At 45.8% G+C, this 21135-nt stretch overlaps 1 protein-coding gene across 1 annotated transcript in view; it reads left to right on the top strand.

Moving 5' to 3' along the window:
- Window positions 1-21135, top strand: part of LOC144694788 (uncharacterized) — a 144466-nt gene that overhangs the window by 61770 nt on the left and 61561 nt on the right. The window contains exon 2 of the mRNA XM_078565386.1: window positions 14766-14840. Coding sequence (XP_078421512.1) covers window positions 14766-14840 — 75 coding nt within the window. The remainder of the gene's footprint in view (window positions 1-14765; window positions 14841-21135) is intronic.

Below are 21135 nucleotides of genomic sequence, written 5' to 3'. Positions count from 1 at the left end.
ATACAGGCACCCAATATCTCACAGCAGTGCTCTTAAAGGAAGTTGAAAGCAGCGTCTACTCACCTTGAAGTCATTGATGAAGTGAAGCTCGCCAGGTGCGCATCACTTATATACAGTCAGGAAACAGACTGTTCTAATTATCTGTTGGCGGGGCACTTAATTTGGAGGAGGAACATAATTCCGGTGAGTTGGCCTTTTAATGAGAAGTCATGAGATGCAAATGAATGCAAATGTGGTTCCTGACCTAGATCAGTGGGAAACTCGACCCACCTTTTAACCTTCCATCAAAGTCGGGAGAACAAAATTCCAAACAAATTTCCTGACAGCGGGAAACTGACTTTTCCCATAATGCCAAATTTAATGCCTTGTCCACCACATTTCCTGCCACTGGCAGGAGTGGAACATTCTGCCCACTATTTGGATTCAAGCTACCCAGGATAATTTACACATGGAGCAGTATTTTCCTGTGGGCTTCTGAACATCACTGTCAGGCTCAACTGGGGTTTAGAAACCCAGACTGGTTGAAAAGTTATTGCCTTGGTGGGAGTCCTGATGACAGGCTGAAAACCTGGGCGATCCTACCTCGACTGTCTAAGGGACCCATGGCCACAGGTTAACAGGGTTAGGCAACTATTTGGTTGCTTTCAGGGCTGTCCCTTTAAAGGACGTCTGACCCCCTTGGAGTTGTCAGCCAATCACAGGGCTGGCAGCACAGCAGCACCACCGAGACCAGTGGTCACTGCTGGTACAGTACCTGGAAGGAGTCGTCATCGGCTGTCTCTTGATTCAAGCGTGCAGTCTGCTCAATTACGAGTTTCTGCCATAAGTCTTCATTTGACTGAACAGGCTGATTCTTGACCCTCAGATCTTTGGGCACATGGGGGAGGATTTCCCATGAGGTAGTGGGGTCTGGAGTGCAAAACTTGCTTTTTTTTTTCTCCTCTGCTGCCACTCTTCATAAAGGCATTAGGACTCAAAGCATGATGCAACTTGATGGAGAAGTTTTTGCCATTTTGAATGATTGATTGGTGGCAAGTTCCTCCAAGTTTTTAAGATTAAAGCTGTCATGCTTCAGGGGGGGCATCAGAATGTCTTTGAAGTGTTTTCTTTGTCCTTCTCTGGAATATTGGCCACTTTGAAAGTTGAGAGAATAGGATCTGGCGGGAGAGATGGTTTTCAGCCATCCTGACGATGTCTAGTCCATCAAAGTTGATTTTGCAAGAGATTTGTCTGAATGCTAGTTGAGCTGGCTTCACGAAGGACACTAGCATTTTTACAACATTTCTCCTGTTGAATCCAGAGGATATGGGGGAGGCATTGCTGATTTGAATTTCTCTAGTGCTCTAATGCGTTACATTCACACATCAGGTTCTGCTGTAGCATAGGAGCATGGTAATGACAACTGCTCTGTATATTAAGACTTTTATTGATTAGCACAGGTCTTTGTTGTCAAACATTCACTCATAATTTGTAGAAGACTGAACTGGTGCAGCTGATCCAGTACTGGACCTCCTCATCAATAGTGGTCTTTTGAGAGAGGTGGCTGCCAAGGTATGGGAAGTGCTCAACATATTCCAGAGTGTCTCCTTCAACATACATTGGAAGTGGAATATTTGGCTGACCAGGTATGAGTTGGTATAAGAGATTTGTTTTGGCAACATTCGAGGGCTGGTCAAGTTTCTTGTATGCAGAACTGAAGAGATTGAGAGTGGCTTTCAAATCTGGTGCAGAGTGGACATTGCAGTGATCCTCAAACTGTAGATCATGTATGTGGTGGTCAGTTTAGTTTTGCACAGAGGAGACTGAGGTTAAAGAGTTTTCCATCTAGACAGTGTTTAATGCTGACACCAGTGGACAGTTCATCTTCAATGAGGTGTAAAGCCATGGTCAGTAGATTGTAAATAGTATGGGGGCTACCGCATAGGCTTGCTTGATCCCGATCCAGATTTTGAAAGCATCGGTTTGAGATCTTCCACTCAAGACAGGTGCAGTCATGAAGCAGTTTCAGGATTGTGATGAAGTTTCTTGGACACCCATATTTTTGCAGCACAATCCACAGAGTCTCACGATTTACTGAGTCAAGTGCTTTGGTCAGGTCAATGAATGCAATGAGGAGTTCCTGGAGTTGGTCTCCGCATTTTACTTGAATTTGGCTGGCAACTAAGACAATGTCAAAGGTTCTGCTGGAAGGTCTAAAGCCGCACAGTGGCCAGAATTTTATGCTGGTTGTGTGGGTGCGCGCCTGACCTGACAGCGCGTGAAGACATTGGGTGCGGGTCCCCACGTCACAGTGCACTTGCACCTGCTGAGCAAAATATCGCGTGCGCAGCAGTCAGAAGCATGCCCGGCGACAATTAATTGGGCAGTTAAGCACATTAAGGAAGCAATTGAAATCGATTTTATGTGGCCCGTCCACTTTTATGATTGGCAGATGGGCCAGTCGCTAGGTGGCCTTTACATTTTTGCTGAAACCTCGATCCAGGGCGGAATGAAATGTCCATGGTGAAATATAATTTAAAAAAGAGATATCTGGGGACTGATGATTTTTGAGTTCTGCTGTCAGGTGCTTGAATGTGCTGCATTGACATAGTTTAGTGCATTTTCTTCTTTCCATTTAATTTGTCCAGGTCTGTAGCTTTGTGAGGCAACTCTGCAGCAGCTGTCTGCCTTCAGCGAGCTCGCTAGAAGTGTCCACCGGCACCCTCACTTTGGTCGGCGCCCGTCCTCTTTCCCTACCCCCCACCCCAACTGGCGGTGCTGAGGCTTTCTCAATGCTAAATTGGCCAGCCAGTGTGAAATTGTGTTCAGGGGCTAATCACGGGTGGAAGCGCATTTCACGTCTGCTTCTGGGCCTGCTAATTGCGTGCACCCGATGGCCTGAATCTTAGGTTCAGTATGTCTGGGAGGATTTCCTCTGCCATAGGAAGTAGTTGATTCAGGAGAATGTGTGCAGCATTTTCCCTGCTCTAGACAAGAGGGAGATACCTTGCTAGTTTCCACAACATAATTTATCTCCCTTCTTGAAGATAGTTACAAAAGTTGCATCCTGAAGTCGAGATGGGGAGGCTCTTTTTCATCCAAAATTTATAGGATGAGATTTGATGTGAGCAGAAATTTACCAGCTTTGAAGATCTCGGCTGAAATACCATCAGGGCCACAGACGTTTTTGTTTTTCATCCGTTTGATTGTTTGTTGTAGCTCTCCCATCGATGGTGGATGGGTAGTGCGCCAACCCCACCAACTTATTTTTTCAATTAATTCATGGGATGCGGGCTTGGCATGCTAGGCCAGCGTTTATTGTGCATCCCTAATTACGCTTGAGATGGTGGTGGTGAGCTGCCCTTTTGAATTGCTGGAGTCTATGTGGTGCAGTACACCCACAGTGCTGTTAGGGAAGAAGGATTTTGACCCTGCAACAGTGAAGGAATGGCGATCTATTTCCAAGCCAGGGAACTTCCAGATGGTGGTGTTCCCATGCATCTGCTGCCCTTATCTTTCTAATATGCGTTTGGTCATGCGTTTGGAAGGTGCTGTCTAAGGAGTCTTGGTGAGTTCCTGCAGTGCATCTTGTAGATGTACACACTGCTGTCACTGGTGGAGGGAGTGAATGGCACCTCATCCACAAACAATCAAGTGGGCTGCTTTGCCATGGATGGTGTCAAGCTCCTGTTATGGGAGCTGCACTCATCCAGGCAAATGGAGGGTATTCCAACACATTCCTGACTTGTGCCTTGTAGATGGTGGACAGGTTTTGGGGAGTCAGGAGGTGAGCTACTCGATGCAGGATTCCTAGCCTCTGACCTGCTCTTGTAGCCACAGTATTTATATGGCTAGTCCAGTTTCTGGTCATTGGTATCCCCCCAGGATGTTGATAGTGGGAATTAGCGGTGGTAATGCCATTGAATGTCAAGAGGTAATGGTTAGATCCTCTCTTCTTGGAGATGGTCATTGCCTGGCACGTGAATGTTATTGCCCCCCACCCCAATGCCTCTCCATTACATCATGCCCCAGCAATGCCTCCCAGTCCATCCCCAGAGGCCTGGTAAAGTCCAGCTCACTGTGTAGGAAACTCTTTCGAGTTACCAATAGTCACAGATTGCAACTTCTTTCGAGTACAATCATAGTTCTTGGTTTTCCAGGAGTGGGACATGAACCCACAACCCTCTGATTCAAAGGCGAGGGTGCTATGGACTGAGCCACAGCTGACACCTGCACTGTGTAGGAAATAGTCACTCATTGTGATTTTCCCTGAATTGACCAATTATATACAAATTAGGAGCAATGAATACTCACCATTTGCCTCCACAACACTCAAGAAGCTTGACATCATCCAGGACAAAGCAGCCGGCTTGATTGTTTGTGGATGGGGTGTCATTCACTCCCTCCACCACCACCGATGCACAGTGGCAGCAGCGTGTACATCTACAAGATGCACCAGGAAATTAGAGGCCACTTGGCCCCTTGAGCCAGCTCCGCCATTCAATAAAATCAAGGCTGACCTGGTTGTAACCTCAAAGCCACATTCCTGCCTACCCTTGATAACCTTTCACCCCCTCCTTATCAAGAATCTATTTAGCTCTGCCTTAAAAATATTCAAAGACTCCGCTTCCACTGCCTTTTGAGGAAGGGAGTTCCAAAGACATTCAACCCTCAGATGAAAAAAATTCTCGATCTTTGTCTTAAGCAAGCTCACTGTCCAATTCAGAACAGTGGGTGAGCTCGAGGGCCAATAGGAGGCCATCCAGTTTGAAAGCAGCAGCAGCAGGATGCCATTCATGGTAAGTGAGGGAGAGGAAGCCCCAAAGTGGAGGTGCTTTTTCTCCAGCTTTTTCAAATTTGAACAATAAAATACCTTTGCAGTTGCAGACCACCATTGTGCTGGGGAGATTGTCTTCACAGGGCCACCTGTAACTGCTGCTGAATCAGGCACTCAAGTCTGCCTGGAGTAGTGACCCCCAGGAGGCCACCTCCATGCAGCTAAACTGCCCACCACCTGGTGCTCGACTGTAAAATTCCTGTTCCTTCAACTATAGGTCTCAGTACGCCTTTAATAAGCTTCAAAGGCTGCCTGGTGGGTATCCCTACCACTTTCCTGATCCTGCCTGCGGGAAATGGTGGCCCATAATGTGATTAACATTTTACTATTTTTTAATGCATTCATGGGATGTCGTTGGCTAGGCCAGGATTTATTGCCTATCCCTAATTGCTGCTGTTCAGGGTTTCAGCATTTCAGTTGTTCAGCATTTAAGAGTCAGGTAAGGATGGCAGATTTCAAAGGACATTAGTGAACCAGATGGGTTTTTACAATAATCAATAATCAACATTCCACCATCTGCCATGGCAGGATTCAAACCCAGGTTCCTAGAGCATTACCCTGGGTCCCTCATTACTAGTCTAGCGACAATACCACTACACCATCACCTCCCAGAGGCAGGATGAGGAAAGTGGTAGGGATATCCACCAACAAACAACATATTTCCAAACTTTTAATCTTCAAAATAAAATTGTCATTTTAATTTTGGGTGTTGAAAATCTCTGTTAGGCTAAATACATTTTAATACTAATATCAGCATTTTAGTTCATCTGTACATAAAAAGAGACAGATATAACATTAATCATTTTAGGAATCAAAGACAAAAGACTACCAGTCACCTTTTGTTTTACTGTAAATAAAGCTGTCACTATCTCTCTAAATTGGAACTAGCTGTCTTCCATTTTGTTATATGATCTTTCAAAGACATAAATCCAGTGCAAATTAATGTAGGACTCTGAATATTTAGCAAACGTCACTAAAACCTCCCCATCTGTCATTTGCCTTTAAACTATATGCAAAGCTGACTTTTTCCTCTCCATGACTGCATTAATTTTATTTTGAATGATGCAGTTTTAAAATCAGACTTGTAATATTTCACTGCCCAATAACTTCAAAAATAATTAAACTGCTGGAATATCACCCTTTTATCTGAATTTGATGCTTGTTTTGCTGATGTAAAGCTGATGGCAGTGTTAGTACCCTGCAGCTGTACACCCTGTGTAAGCTGAAAATATGGGTAATTTTGGTAAATCCTGCGCAGGCAGATTTGGTGAGTGGCACATTGGGGAGAGTGATTGCTCTAGAATCCTAACTACCATCTGCAGGCACTCAAATGTTGCATTCAAATGAACAGATTCAAATTCCCCACACTCTAGGAGTTGTGATGACTGACTGAAAGGGGATTTCTGAAGTGTAGAAAATGCAACAAATTTAACTGCAAGTACAGGTGAGTATTCAGTATTGGCATTGGGGCGGGGAAATATGTTTAAAGTGGAGCTGCATCACTGTGGAAGTTGCCTGAAACACTGGGGCTGATGTTGTTGTTTTTGATTTGTTAACAGGATGTGAACATGGCTGGCAAGGCCAGCGTTTTGTTTCCCATCACTAATTGTCCTTGAGAAAGTGGTGTTGAGCGATCTTCTTGAATCACTGAAGTCCCTCTGGTGTAGTTACACCCACCATGCTGTTAAGGAAGGAGTGCCAGGATTTTGATCCAGTGACAGTGAAGGAGCAGTTCCAAGTCAGGATGGTGTGTGGTTTGGAGGGATATTTGCTGGTGGTGGTGCTCCCATGTATCTGCTGCTGCCCTTGCTCCTCTTGTGCTGTCGAAGGAGGCTTGCAAGTTGCTGCACTACATCTTGTAGATGGTATACACTGCTACCACTGTGAGTTGGCGGAGGAGGGAGTGAATAATTAAGGTATAGATGGGGTGCCAATAAAGTGAGCTACTTTGTCTTGGGGTTGGTGTTGAGCTTCTTGAGCGTTGTTGGAGCTGCACTCAGCCAGGCAAGTGAAGAGTATGTGATCACACTGACTGGTGCCTTGTAGATGGTGGCAGGCTTAGGAGAGTAAGGAAGTGAGTTACTCACCATAGAATTCCAAGCCTTTGACCTGTTCTCATAGCCACAACTTTTATATGACTGGCCCAGATAGTTTCTGGTCAGTGATAACCCTCAGGATGTTGATGGTGTGATTCAGTGATGGTCATCCTGTTAATGTCAGAGGGTGATGGTTAGATTCTCTCTTGTTACTGAAGATCATTGCCTGGCGCTTGTGTGGCATGATTGTTACTTGCCTTTGATTCATGCAAGCTTGAATGTTGTCCAGGGTTTTTCTGCATGTGAGCGTGGACTGCTCCAGATTTGCAAATGGTATTAAACATGGTGCAATCATTAGCAAACATCTGCACCTCTGCCCTTGTGATGAATGTAAGATCATTGATGATTAGCACCCAGCACACCCAGAAAAGTGCAACTGACCCATACAACTGAGGCAATGATCCAGAGTAGCACTACATAGAATTACAACCGACAATGTTCTTGTGAAGATTACTTTTGCACTATTGCATTGTTGCTGCGAGTAAGTGGATTAAACAATTCCTGGCTAAAGGAACAGAATCTATATTTAATTATTTCTTTCATGATTAATTATGTTTGAAGTGCCAAAATTATGTTTGGATTGCCCAAGGTAAGTTGTTTTCAAAGTTGAAACCAACAATGCCCATGGGATACTTAGTAAAATGCAAACAAAATATGTTTAAGTATTGATTCAACAGTATTAATGTACCATTAGACTGTCTGCCATTATATTCTTGGTAATAGCATACTATTAGCCTTAAGACCTGCTCTGAAGAGTAAAAAAAACTGCCAACGTCCAAGAATTGTTCCTGACAATGTTACGAATCAATGTTGACCCCAGTTTGCACATGATGAACACTTTAAAATGCATTGGTCTAGATCAGGCTTGTCCAACCTTTTTGCATGGAGGGGCACATTTCAATTCTTTTCTCACTCATGGGGCTTACAAGCAAATTTTGGCAGGGTTTGGCACAACATTAAACATGAATTTTTTTTAAAAATTGGTGTCAAAGCAATAAATAATTTTAGAAAAACAATTCATAGAAATAACCAGAAAAAGTGCCAAGCAGCAGAGTTAACCAATAAAACCTTTTTTGCCTTTCTGCTTAAGAAGCTGAGCTAGAGTGAGACAGTCTCGGCCCCAAGTCCTGCTAACAAGCGAAGGGGTGGGGACTAGGACTGAGCCAAGGAGTTGGGTTTAACTAACACTGACCTGGCATTTGCTTCTGGTGGCGCACACACTGTGCTGGCCTCAGTGGAATTCATATGAAAGCAGGGGTTGGAAGGGGATTGGCCTTTCAGCCTGGGTTTCCCTCTTTTCTTGGCCTGCTTTACAGATTGGGTTTTTGGGAGGGAGGAGGAAGGGGGCAGGGTATGTGTGTATGTCCGGCTCACTCCCAGTCTCCGGGTTCTCGCTGTTGCCCAGAGACGCACTCACTCGCCCAGACCCACTCACACCCCACCCGGGCCCGGGAGGTTTGGACATCTTACTGAGGAGGTATTTGGAACCCTGTGAAAGGATGCACTTCCCCATTCTGCCATGTCTGGGACTCCTTCTGCCCCAATGGGCGGGGTACAGAAAGGCACTGTTGCTGCAGCTCTGCTGTTCCTTGTGGCCTCCCCAACCCACTGTGTGATCTTGAGCCCTGTGCTCCTTTAGGGGGCCAGCACCTGCGTGGGAGAATGAGAGAGTGAGAGTGTGTGCTATGGAAACAAAGAGAAGCCATTCGGTCTTCCATCGCTTGCTGCTCCTCCAATGAGAGACCAATTCTCTTCAGAATTTGCTGCTGATAGGCCTACTGATAAGCCTATCAGCAGCAAACACAGGAGAGAAATGGCTTGTGATTGGAGGAGCAGCCCTTTGCAGAGTCTTTCATTGGATTTACTTGTAGTTTGAACATTGGCTTCCGGGCCAGATGCCGAGGCTTGAGGGGCCGGGTTGTGGCCCACCGGCCTTGGGTTGGACAAGCTTGGTCTAGGTTTTCCATAAATTGCAATATCACAGTTTCTTTACAGTGCAGAAGGAGGCCATTCGGCTCATCGAGTCTGCACTGGCTCTTTAAAAGAGCGTTCCACAATAGTCCCAGTCCCCTGCCTTATCCCTGTAACCTTGCATGTTTTCTTTTCAGATAGCAGCCCAATTCCCTTTTCGATCAGACCTGCCTCCACCACCCTTTTGCATATGTGCCCTCTAGTTTTTGATGTTCTCTTGAGTGGAAAGAGTTTCTCACTATTTATCCTGTTCATCCCCTCAGGACCTTGAATACCTCCATCAAGTCTCCTCTCAGCCATCTTTTCTCCAAGGAAAAGAGTCCCAATCTATCCTCATAGCCACAGTTCTTCATCTCGGCAATCATTCTTGTGAATCTCCTCTGTACCCTCTCCAATGCCTTCACATCTTTGAACTGGACGCAGTACTCCAGATGAGTGTAACTAGTTTCTTATGCAAGTTCAACTTGGCCCCCTTGCTCTTGTACTCAATGCCCCTATTAATAAAGCATAAGATATTATATGCTTTATCAACTCTCTCAACATGCCCTGCCATCTTCAATGACCTGTGTACGTATACACCGAGGTCCCTCTGTTCCTGCATCTCCTTTAGAGGCTCTCCCTTTATTTAATACTGTCTCACCATATCTTTCCTGCCAAAACAAATCACCTCACACTTCTCTGCATTGAACTTCACCTGCCACTTGTCTGCCCAATCCACCAACATTCCTATGCCCCTTTGAAGTTCAAGACTATCCCCATCACAGCTGACAACATTTCCAATTTTCGTATCATCTGCAAATTTTGAAATCATGCCATGCACACCACAGTCTAGGTCATTAATATATATCAGGAAGAGCAAGAGTCCCAACACTGATCCCTGGGGAACTCCACTACCGATCTTCCTCCAATCTGAAAAACAACTATTTATCACTACTCTGTTTCCTGTGACTCAGCCAATTTCTTATCCAAATTCCTTCTTTCCCTTTTATTCCATGACCTAGAATTTTGCTCACAAGCCTATTGTATGGCACTGTATCAAATGCCTTTTGAAAATCCATATACACCACATCAACGGCGTTTCCTTTATCAACCTTCTCTGTTACCTCCTCAAAAAACTCCAGCAAGTTAGTTAGACATGATTTTCCCTTTGTGAATCATGCTGGCTTTCCTTGATTATCCTGCATTTGTCTAAGTGATTATTGATTTTATCCTGTACTGTAGTTTCCAGAAGTTTCCCTATCACTGACTGGTCTGTAGTTGCCAGCTTTATCCTTATACCCCTTTCTGAACAAGGGGGTAACATTTGCAGTTCTCCAGCCCTCTGGCACCTTCTCTGTGTCTAAGGGAGACTGGAAGGTTATCATTAATGCCTCTGCAATTTCCACTCCCACTTCCCTCTGTACCCTTGGATGCATCTCATCCGGTCCTGGTACCTTATCTATTTTAAGTAAAGATAGCCTTTCCAACACCTCCTTCCTCTTGTTTGTAAGTTCTTCTACCACCTCTCTCACCTCAGCCTGAGCAGCAACCCCTTCCTTTGTAAAAACAGATGCAAAGTACGTTTTCAACACCTCCGATATTTCTCCAGCCTCCACATGCAAATCCCTTTTTTTGCCCCTAATTGGCCCTACTCTTTTACTGCTCTTTTATTATTTATATGCTTATGGAAGACATTGGGATCCCTTTTATGTTCTCTGCCAGCCTCTTTTCATGCTCTCTCCTTGCTTTTCTTATTTGCTTCTTCACTTCCCCTCTAGCCCTTCTATATTCAGCCTGATTCTCCATTGTATTTTCTACCTGACACCTGGCATACGCACGCTTCTTCCTTTTCACCTTTACCTCTATCTCTCTCATCATCCAGGGTGCTCTGTATTTATTTGTCCATCCTTTCCCCTTCGAGGGAATATACCTTGACATTGCCTGCAATACTTTTTCTTTGAAGGTGGCTAATTGTTCAGCCCCTGTATTTTCTGCCAACATTTGATTCCAACTCACTCAACTCAGGTGCATTCCCATCCCAATGAAGTTGGCTTTCCCCCAATTAATTATCCCTGCTTTGGATTGTTCTCTGTCCTTTTTCATGATTAACCCAAACCTAATAATACAATGGTCACTGTCCCCTAGAGGCTCTTTCACTGACATTTGATCCACTTGGGCCAACTCATTCCCCTGAACCAGGTCCAAAAGTGCCTGCTCTCTTGTTGGACTGGAAACATACTGCTGTAGTAAATTATCTTGAACACATTCCAGGAACTCTCGCGCCTCTTGTCCTTTTGTACTATTCCTATCCCAGTCTATATTTGGATAATTGAAGTTCCCTATTATGATTACTCTATAACTCTTGCACCTCTCCGTAATTTCTTTGCAAATTTGTTTTTCCACATCCCCTCCACTAGTTGGTGGTCTATATCCTACACTAATCAATGTTATTATACCTTTCACAGAATCACAGTGCAGAAGAAGCCCTTCGGCCCATTGAGTCTGCACTGACACGTGAGAAACACCTGACTTACCTACCTAATCCCATTTACCAGCACTTGGCCCGTAGCCTTGAATGCTATGACATGCCAAGTGCTCATCCAGGTACTACTTAAAGGATGTGAGGCAACCCGCCTCCACCTCCCTCCCTGGCAGCACATTCCAGACCGTCACCACCCTCTGGGTAAAAAAGTTTTTCCTCACATCCCCCCTAAACCTCCTGCCCCTCACCTTAAACTTGTGTCCCCTCATGACTGACCCTTAACTAAGGAGAACAGCTGCTCCCTATCCACCCTGTCCATGCCCCTCATAATCTTGTACACCTCGATCAGGTTGCCCCTCAGTCTTCTCTGTTCCAACGAAAACAACCCAAGTCTATCCAACTTCTCTTCATAACTTAAAATGTTTCATCCCAGGCAACATCCTGGTAAATCTCCTCTGTACCCCCTCCAGTGCAATCATATCATTCCTATAATGTGGCGACCAGAACTGCACACAGTACTCCAGCTGTGGCCTCACCAAGGTTCTATACAACTCCAACATGACCTCCCTACTTTTGTAATCTGTGCCTTGATTGATAAAGGCAAGTGTCCCATATGCCTTTTTCACCACCCCACTAACATGCCCCTCCGCCTTCAGAGATCTATGGACACACACGCCAAGGTCCCTTTGTTCCTCAGAACTTCCTAGTGTCATGCTGTTCATTGAATACTTCCTTGTCAAATTACTCCTTCCAAAGTGTATCACCTCACAGTTTTCAGGGTTAAATTCCATCTGCCACTTATCTGCCCATTTGACCATCCCGTCTATATCTTCCTGTAGCCCAAGACACTCAACGTCACTGTTAACCACCCGGCCAATCTTTGTGTCATCCGCAAAGTTACTAATCCTACTCCCCACAATGTCATCTATGTCGTTTATATAAATGACAATAGGGGACCGAGCACAGATCCCTGTGGTACGCCACTGGACACCGGCTTCCCATTCCTTACCTCTAGCCAGAGAGATTCTGTCCTTGACCCCTCTGGAACATCCACTCTTTGTAGTACTCTAATGCCATCTTTAACCAATATTGCCACTCCCCCTCCTCCACCCACTCCCCTTTCTTCCTTTCCTGTCTCTCTTAAACACCTAGTACCCAGGAATATTTAATGACCAGTCCTAACCTCCTTTGAGCCAGGTCTCTGTTATAGCAATAATATCATAATTCCATTTGTTAACCTGTGCCTGCAGTTCGCCAATCTTATTAATCACACACCATGTATTCACACACATGCATGTTAGCCCTGACTTAGGCTTTTTTACTTTCCTGCTTATTCTGACCCTATCTAATGACTTACTGTTGCCTACTCTAATTCTATCAAACTCTCTAAGCATTCTATCCACCTTGATACAACTCTCTGATATATCCTCATTAGCAGTTGATATTTACTACTTCCCACTGCCAGTTTTTCTCCTCTGCACTTTGAATTTCCCCTCAGGTTCCCATCCCCCTGCCAATCTAAATTAAACCCTCCCCAACAGCACTAGCAAACCTCCCCGTGAGGACACTAGTCCCAGTCCTGTTAAGCTGTAACCTGCCCTTCTTGTATAGGTCCCACCTGCCCCAGTACAGATCTCAAAGTCTCAGAAATCTAAAGCTCTCCCTCCTACTCCATTTCTCCAGCCATGTGTTGAACTGCTGAATCTTCCTATTCTTTTGTTTACTAGCACGTGGCACTGAGAGTAATCCTGAAATTACTGCTCTTGAGGACCTGCTTTTTAACTCCCTTCCTAACTCCCTAAAATCTGCTTTCAGGATCTCATCCCTTTTCCTACCTGTGTCATTGGTCCCAATGTGGACCATGACCTCTGGCTGTTCAGTCTTTCCCAAAAGACTGTCTTGCAGCCGCTCTGAGACATCCTTGGGAGGCAACATGCAACTGGAGTAACGTCTACAGCCGCAGAAATGCCTGTCTGCTCTCCGAACTATGGAATCCCCTACTACTATAGCACTTCCACTCTTTCTCCTCCCCTCCTGTACAGCTGAGCCACCTGTGGCTCCACGGACTTGGCTTTTGCTACAGTCCTCTGAGGAACCACCTCGCTCACCAGTATCCAAAATGGAAAAGCAGTTAGAGAGCGCAATAACCTCAGGGGATTCCTGCACTACCTACTTGTTTCTCTTATATACTCTGGCAGTCACCCGTTCCCTCTCTGCATGTTTACTCCTTAGCTGCAGTGTGCCCACCTCTCTAAATATGCTATCCACATAATCCTCAGCCTTGTGGATGCATTGCGGTGATTCCTGCCCCTGCTCAAGCTCCGCAACTTGGAGCTCAAATTTTTGCAGCTGGTGACACTTTCTGCAGATGTAGTCATCGAGGGCACTTTGTGCCTGCAGGACTTCCCATGTCCTGCAATATGCACATTCCACATGGCCGAGCTGCACTGACATACCTTATACTTTTATATAATGCATTTACTACAGTATTTACTAATTTATTTTAATTATTATCTTAATTTAGAATAATTCCTATGTATACTAGAATTTACTGTGTTTATCTCAGTCTCACCCCTTCTCGTGCTCTTTTAACTCTCCGGCTCCACTCTGTCTTGCCGCATCTCGAGTTCTTTAAACTTTCGATCCCACTCTCGGTCTCACCCCTTTTTCGCGCTCTTTTAACTTCTGTCTCTGCTCTCCACTTACTGCCCACTTTGGAAATTTTCTTCTCCTGATTTCTGGAGAGAGATAAAATGAGCTATTGATTTGATACCCCTCGTTTTTTTTATCCCCTTGGAGTTTTATTTTGATTTAGAGGGTAACATGCTTATCTCTTCTTCTGAGCTATCTCTGGACCTATGGCCTTGATTGCATATGCTTCTGCAATTTTTGTGAAAATGCTTTATTGTTATAAGCATTTACAGTCATTTAGTATCCCATAGTTCAGTCTGGCTTCTGCCTCCATTTTGAAGACACATTTTTGTGGATTTTTCTACAGTGCCTCCGCTGGTTGATGCCTCCAAGATAGCTGCTTTATCTGGCTCTTTGATGAAAAATGTGATGTGGGCTGGCTTTAGGATCACCACTCAAGCCCACCGATGGGAGGAGAATCCAGGCCTTTGTGTCTTCTTTCTTCTATGCATGCTCCATGTTTTAGGACAAAAAATATCATGCAATGATCAAAGGATGGTTTAAGTTGGTGAATTAATGATCTTTTCAGGTGATGAAGGTGGGAATAATTATGAAGAACAGAAACAAAACTCATGTATTGTCTATGCAAAACACTGACAGCAGCTGGTATTGATGAAACTGGATTTGAACCTAGCTATTAGATGTACCAGCATAACTTGTGTGTAAGGTCAAGACTTCGGAGTGCTCACTTCATTCTTGAAATGTTGAAACATGATCTGTTTTCTTTCAGGATGATTCAACCAGCTATCTTGGATCTTCACTGATTGTAGAAGATTCCAGAATGCCCAGTTGCAGCGAACATCTTGTAAGTATTGCAATTTATAGTTAGATTCCTGTAACTAGGTGTGACCTGATATCTGACTGAATTATGGAGTTGTTAGCCTTTTTGTTGATGATTTGTCTTGCTTGTGTATGATGTGTTTGTAGATTTTTTACGGTTTCAGACTTCTCGTGCAGTGCATGCTAAAGTAAAGTGGAAAAATAGCTCCTACAATTGCCCCATGAGGTACTGTATGTGCAATTTAGGAAGGCTCTAAGTGTGCGCTGAGTTAGCTCCTTTCAACTGGGATTTGTCTCTGCACTCTTGGACTAGAGAGAGGAATACCAGCTAGAGTTCTTGCTGTTGCTTATGAGCCAATAACCCATGTTGGAAAGTAAGGCTTAGTGGACAACATATGATAATGAAGTTAAGACTCAGCTCTCAAACCTTCCATGGGAAAATATCTTACTATACATTAACTGCCTTAGCTCGCACTTGAAGAAAGCCACTTGGGAAACCCACAAGCTGCGCCACAACAAGAATCAGTACCCTTAGGAGAAAAGTGAAGAAAATTGGAGGGCATAGCAATAGATGATTGAGCAGTAGGGTTACCTCTGATCTGCATGCTGTGAATCTGCATGTTCCTTTCCATAAAGCTCAGGACCAGGGGAAACTGCTATGAGTTGACCATTGATCGTGACAATGGGTTGCTGCCAACAGCAACAGGATCACAAATGAAAAACTTGTGCTGTTCAATGATTGTGATGTTGAAAAGAATGGATCAGCTTTTTCCGATCCAGGAGAGTTAGGGTAGAACTTCTACACCTTGCCATGACTCACCCATTTTTCCGAGCTAGTTGTCATTGGGGTGAATTTGTAATTTTACTGTTGGGTGAAAAATTCACAATAGTGGATTGGTTGCCCATTTTACATCCTGTAGTATTTTCATTTCCAGGGCTATTCAATTTTCCCCACTATTTCACCATTATTGCACAAAATTTGGAGCAGAATTACAGAGGAAAAACCATCCCGCTTTTGTGGGAAACACAACACAGTTTTAAGAAGTAAAGTTTAGTAGGGCCAGCAGCACTCTAGTTAGTATGCCAGTACTTTGTCAGAATTGACTTTACAGTTTTATCTATGAGGCATTTAAGTAATTGGTTTCATCTTCTGGCACACAGGAACCTTTTGAGAACAGTGTTCATAGTGAGATAATAGAACATGAATGTTGTAAATCAAGATGTTAGCAATTCAGATGAAAGGTAAGAGATGACAAACACCATGGGCAGAATTTAACGCCTTGCGGGCGGTCACGTGCACGACCCGATCGGGCGTAAAATCGCGCAAGAAGACATCGGGCGAGCATCCCAACATCCCACATGTGTGCAATCTTCAGGTCGGCGGGCATATGCGGGCGTCTGAGCTGCGCCCGCCATCAATTAAAAGGCCACTTAAGGCCATTAAAAATCCATTTGATCCAGATTTTACATTGCCCATGCGATTTTGCGCTCGTCGCAAAGGAAAAACAGGCAGGTGGACATCCCACATTTTGCAAAACCTCATTCAAGGTTGGGATAAAAAGGGTCAGCAGCTTTGCCATTGTGAGTATTGAGGAGTTTAGGAGATGTTTGCTACTTCATCTCAGTTCTTAGCATTTCCAGGTTCCATTTCAGGACTCAATTGTGTCTCCAAGGCCCCCGGAGGATTTTGACTATGTGGATCCTTCCAGGTATCAGACAGCCTTCTGTAAACCTGGTAATGGGGATTGTGCTCTCCACTGGAGGCACCTCTGAGGAGGAGGAAGAGAGGGGCAGAAGGGAGAGGAGGCGAGGGGAGCGACTTGTGGAAGGAGAAGCGCAGGCACAAGGGACACAGGGCCAGCAGGTAGCCCAAGGAGGAAGGGGCTGCAGAAGATGCCATTATACTGCTGCCAGGATTTACAGGCAGCGATGCAGCTACTCAATATGTCCAAGATGCAATGCCGAAAGAGGCTTCGTCTCTCCAGGGAGACAGTGACCTCCATTTGTGAGATGATTGGGTCTGAGATCACCTCCAAACGTGTGGGTGGAAACACCATGCCAGTTGCTCTGAAAGTCACAGTGGCCCTCAACTTCTATGCTTCCGGCTCTTTCCAGGGGTCAGTGGGGAATCTTTGTGGAGTCTGCCAATCAGCTGATCACAGTTTTGTCAAGCTGGTGACAGAAGCTCTGTTCAAGTGGATAATGACATTAATTCATTTCCACCTGGTGAGGCCAGCCAGGCTGTGCAAGCCAGAGGGTTTGTAGCGATTGCTGGGTTCCTCGCATCCAGGGTACAATCGACTGCACACATGTGGCCATCAATGCGCCAGCGGGTCAGCCAGGTGCCTTCGTCAACAGGAAGGGATTCTACTCAATGAACGTCCAGATGGTCTATGACCACAGGACGCAGATTCTGCAAGGCTGTGCAAGGTACCCTGGCAGCTCCCATGACGCATACATCCTGAGACACTCCCAGGTGCCAAGGCTGTTGAGTGCTCCAGCCTGACTGGGTGGATGGCTGCTGGGTGACAAGGGCTATTAGTTGAAAAGGTGGCTTGTGACGCCTCTCTGCCACCCAAGAACAGAGGCAGAGCAGTGTTATAATTGGAATCATGTCTCCACAAGGGCGGTGATAGAGAGGACTATAGATCTTCTGAAGATGCACTTCCAATGCCTGGACCGTTCAGGGGGAGCACTACAATACCCAACAGAGCAGGTGTCACTGATAGTGGTTGCATGCTGCGCTTTCCACAATCTGGCAAAGGAAGACCCACTGGAGGAAGAGGATCTTGAGGCAACTCCACAGAACACAGAGGATGAATCCAGTAATGAGTCCAAAGAGGAGCACGGTGAGGAGAATGCTGAGGGCGTGGAAGCAGACCGTGGTAACTTCCAGGGAGGCAGGGACGCCTTGATCCAATGCTCCTTCAACTACCAAAGATCTGCTTCCACCTCATGCCAGGGCTGACGCCTCCATCCTGGATGTCTGAAATGACCCTTTCGTTTCAACCCAAAGACAACTCAGTGCCTATGCAATAAAATTTAGAGCCACTGATGTCCAGCATTACATACTGGCGTACCCTGCACTAAAAGAAGTGAAGCATACTCAGGCCATTACGACAAAAGCAAAATTTATGTAATTTTCACGCTCAAAACAAATTAACATTACCATCTCTGGTGTTCATTTCCACACCAGTAAACATATAAATGTGTTATCTTCTGTTCGTTGTGGAATAGATCACCCATGACCAGTCCCTGTTGTGCTCATGGTGCCTTAAACATATGAGTGCTGCATCTTGGTGCCCCCCTCTCATTGGCAGCGACATTGGAAGCCAGCCTGTTGACTGTGCTGTCTTGTTGGCCTTGATGACCTTGGTGATTGTCCTCTGGCCATTGGAGCCTGTGCTGGCACCGCCTGGGAGGGAATGCACAGTGTCATGGCTGGCATTGCCCCAGTCACCGCAGCATCATCAGATGCCACGGTCACTGACAGAGGGGTGGAAGAGCTGCTGCTATCATCCACAGCGCCTTGAGAGGAACCCGCAGAGATGACAAGCAGCTCATGCGCCAACGTGAGGTCGCTCTGGGCCTCCCTGCTCACCATTGATTGATAGGCCCCTATCTGGCATACTGGGTGACTTATCCATCTCCCACGCTTGCACTGACCACCTGAGGTTATTACCTTGTCAGGGCTTGCAGGTCTGAGCGCAACCCCAGGAACCCCTTATTCTGTCCCTGCAGCTGCCTCTCCATGAGAGCCATCATTCCCTTGACCATGAGGGTCAACGCAGTGCTCATGCTCTGCAAGGACTTCTATACACCAGAGACAATGGCATGCAGACTCTTATGGATCTCCGCCAGATCCTCCCACACGTCCCGTTGGACGTCCAGCATCTGCTGCCTAATGGATGACTCCAGAGCTCATTATCCGTCCTTCAACTGAGCATGGTCCTGGTCTCCAGTTCTCCAACTGCCAGCGCCCTGGCACTCTCTGCCTCCATCTGCACCTCAAGCGAGTGTGAAGTGCTCTCACCACTGTTTACTGACATTCTAGCCAAAGATCTAATACCTGCTGAGGTGCTGGTATCTGCGCTGGTGCCTGGTTCAGAGAACAGGTGTGATGCAGGTGCAGCTGAAGCCTGGCGGTCCTCTGGCACCAGGGATGGCTCTTCAGAGTGCTTTGAGCGAGTGCCTGCTGGCGAACCTAAGGGAGAACAATAACATGTCATTAGTTTAAGTTATCGCACTGTCACTGCATGCCAGGCACCCTGTTGAGACAATGAAGATTTGCATCATGGTGCCATTGTCTTTCAGTGATCAATGGGGGCTCCGGTTTTGAGAATCCCATCAATAAAGAGACTACACTAGAACGTTTGCGCCATCTGAAGTCTCAACCCTGTGCACTGCACTCTTACTTTCATCTGACATCCCAGCCTCTCCACGACCGTCTGACCAAGGTGGGTGGTGGCTCTCCAGCTCCAAGGCATTCTACTCCAATCTGGTCAATATTAACTATATTATGGGATTTGGGGGGCCTCCGTCTGACTGTAACCTCTGAATGTGGTTATGGCTCGTCCTCTCCTGAAAGGACAGAGGAGCATTGATTAGTCCACTCTCTACCTGCAGCTCATTGCAGCCTGGCCACCCCCACATGAGGAACACCTTGCAGGGCACACCCAAGTCACGGCCCTCGAGTCGCAAGGCACTCAGTCCACGCAGCCAGGGCTTACCCCCTTGGCCAGCTCCGGCGTCATTGACAACTGACCCTCAGACTCTAACCCCCTGAGCTCCACAGGGGGACCCCCAGCCCTTAATACTTCTCCACACTGATCCATGCCAATATGGTACTTGCCCAAATGCAGCAGGTCGTTGAACCTTTTGCGACACTGCACCCATGTGCGCCGCACAACATCATGGCTGCTGACCTCGGCTGCCACCTCCTCCCAAGCTTTTTTTGTCTGGTGCGGTGGCCTCCTCCTTCCATCTCTGGGAACGATGGTGTCCCTGCTGGCAACCACCTCCTCCAAGAGCACCATGAGGCACTCGTCTGAAAACTGAGAGGCCGAGTGTTCACCTGACCTGCCCACACGCCTGGTTTCTCCAACCGTTGTTGAGGCCATAGCTTCACTCTCTAGAAGTCAGAATATATGATTCTACCCTGGCAGCCTCCAAGGAGCTGCCTCTGCTGTTTTTAAACCGCCGCCTGGTAGCCATTGGGCCCGGTGCCCGACAGGCCCCCGCCCAGCCCTTCCTGACCATTTGGGAAGACGCGTTTCACGCTTGGTGGGCCTTAATTGGCCAGCCTGCATGAAATTGCGGTTGGGGGCATGTTTCCCGACCGGTCCTGGGTCCGTTGATCATGTGCACCCGCCAAGAGTAAAATTCAAGCCCATGGATAAAAATTGATGAGAAAGGTGACTCAGCCATCCATCTACAAAGTTACAGATGCTTCTCCATGGGCAAGATTTTTTGGATGGCAGGGTTTCCCACCCTGCCACCTGAAGAGTCGGCAGGGAACCCATCCCTGCTGATCTCACAGCCCTGCAAAAATAGTTTTTTTTTTTCAAGAATTATTTGATCAGCAAGTCTTTTGAATCTGAACAAGTTGAGGTTTTAGCCAGATTATTACTGGTAGCTTTTGCTTCCTTACTATCTATCCATATCTGTTAGCTGGTTTCAGCCATGGTTCAGCCACCTTATGCTAAATCTGAGAAATGGAGGCAGGATAGCGACCTGGTGTGGGGAAGGAGTGTGAGATCATGTTTTAAAATTTTTACATTTTTTTTTGTGGTGAATGAAAATTAATTTAATACCTTAACATTTCCACATTGTTTCCACTTGCTTCTGTGATTTCCAATCTAGCCTTTATTAAAGATAGCCTTTATGCCTAGTTTAGACATTTCTGGATGACTTTCTCATGAAGTGGAGAATTCAGCACATAAGTGGAAACCTTTTCATGTGCTCAGGCTTGTGCATAATGTGCGGAACAGCTTTGAAATATCAGCTTATCTCAATGGCTTGGCAAGGTCTGCAAATCCTACAAGAGTAAGTGTTTATTGATTAAATTGCCCTAGATGTCCCTTTTTATGTACAGCGGCTCATCAGAGGAAAACATTTACTGCTGGCAGTACAAAAATGTAAAATTTCAAACATGATGAGCCTAATTTGCAACCACACTGCTTCATGAAATCTATTAGACCAAGCATTCTTTTGCTTTCACTTTGGAGGAAGAAAATAACTATTTTGTAGCATATCTTACATTTGGAGATAGTGTTTGGGGAAAAAAAAACAAGCTATAGTGACATCTCAGTCTGTGTAAA

This window comes from Cetorhinus maximus, chromosome 2, assembly GCF_964194155.1.
Source record: "Cetorhinus maximus chromosome 2, sCetMax3.hap1.1, whole genome shotgun sequence".
NCBI lineage: Eukaryota > Metazoa > Chordata > Chondrichthyes > Lamniformes > Cetorhinidae > Cetorhinus > Cetorhinus maximus.
The sequence above is the reverse complement of the archived record's forward strand: the minus strand, read 5'-3'. Positions and strand labels throughout refer to the sequence as shown.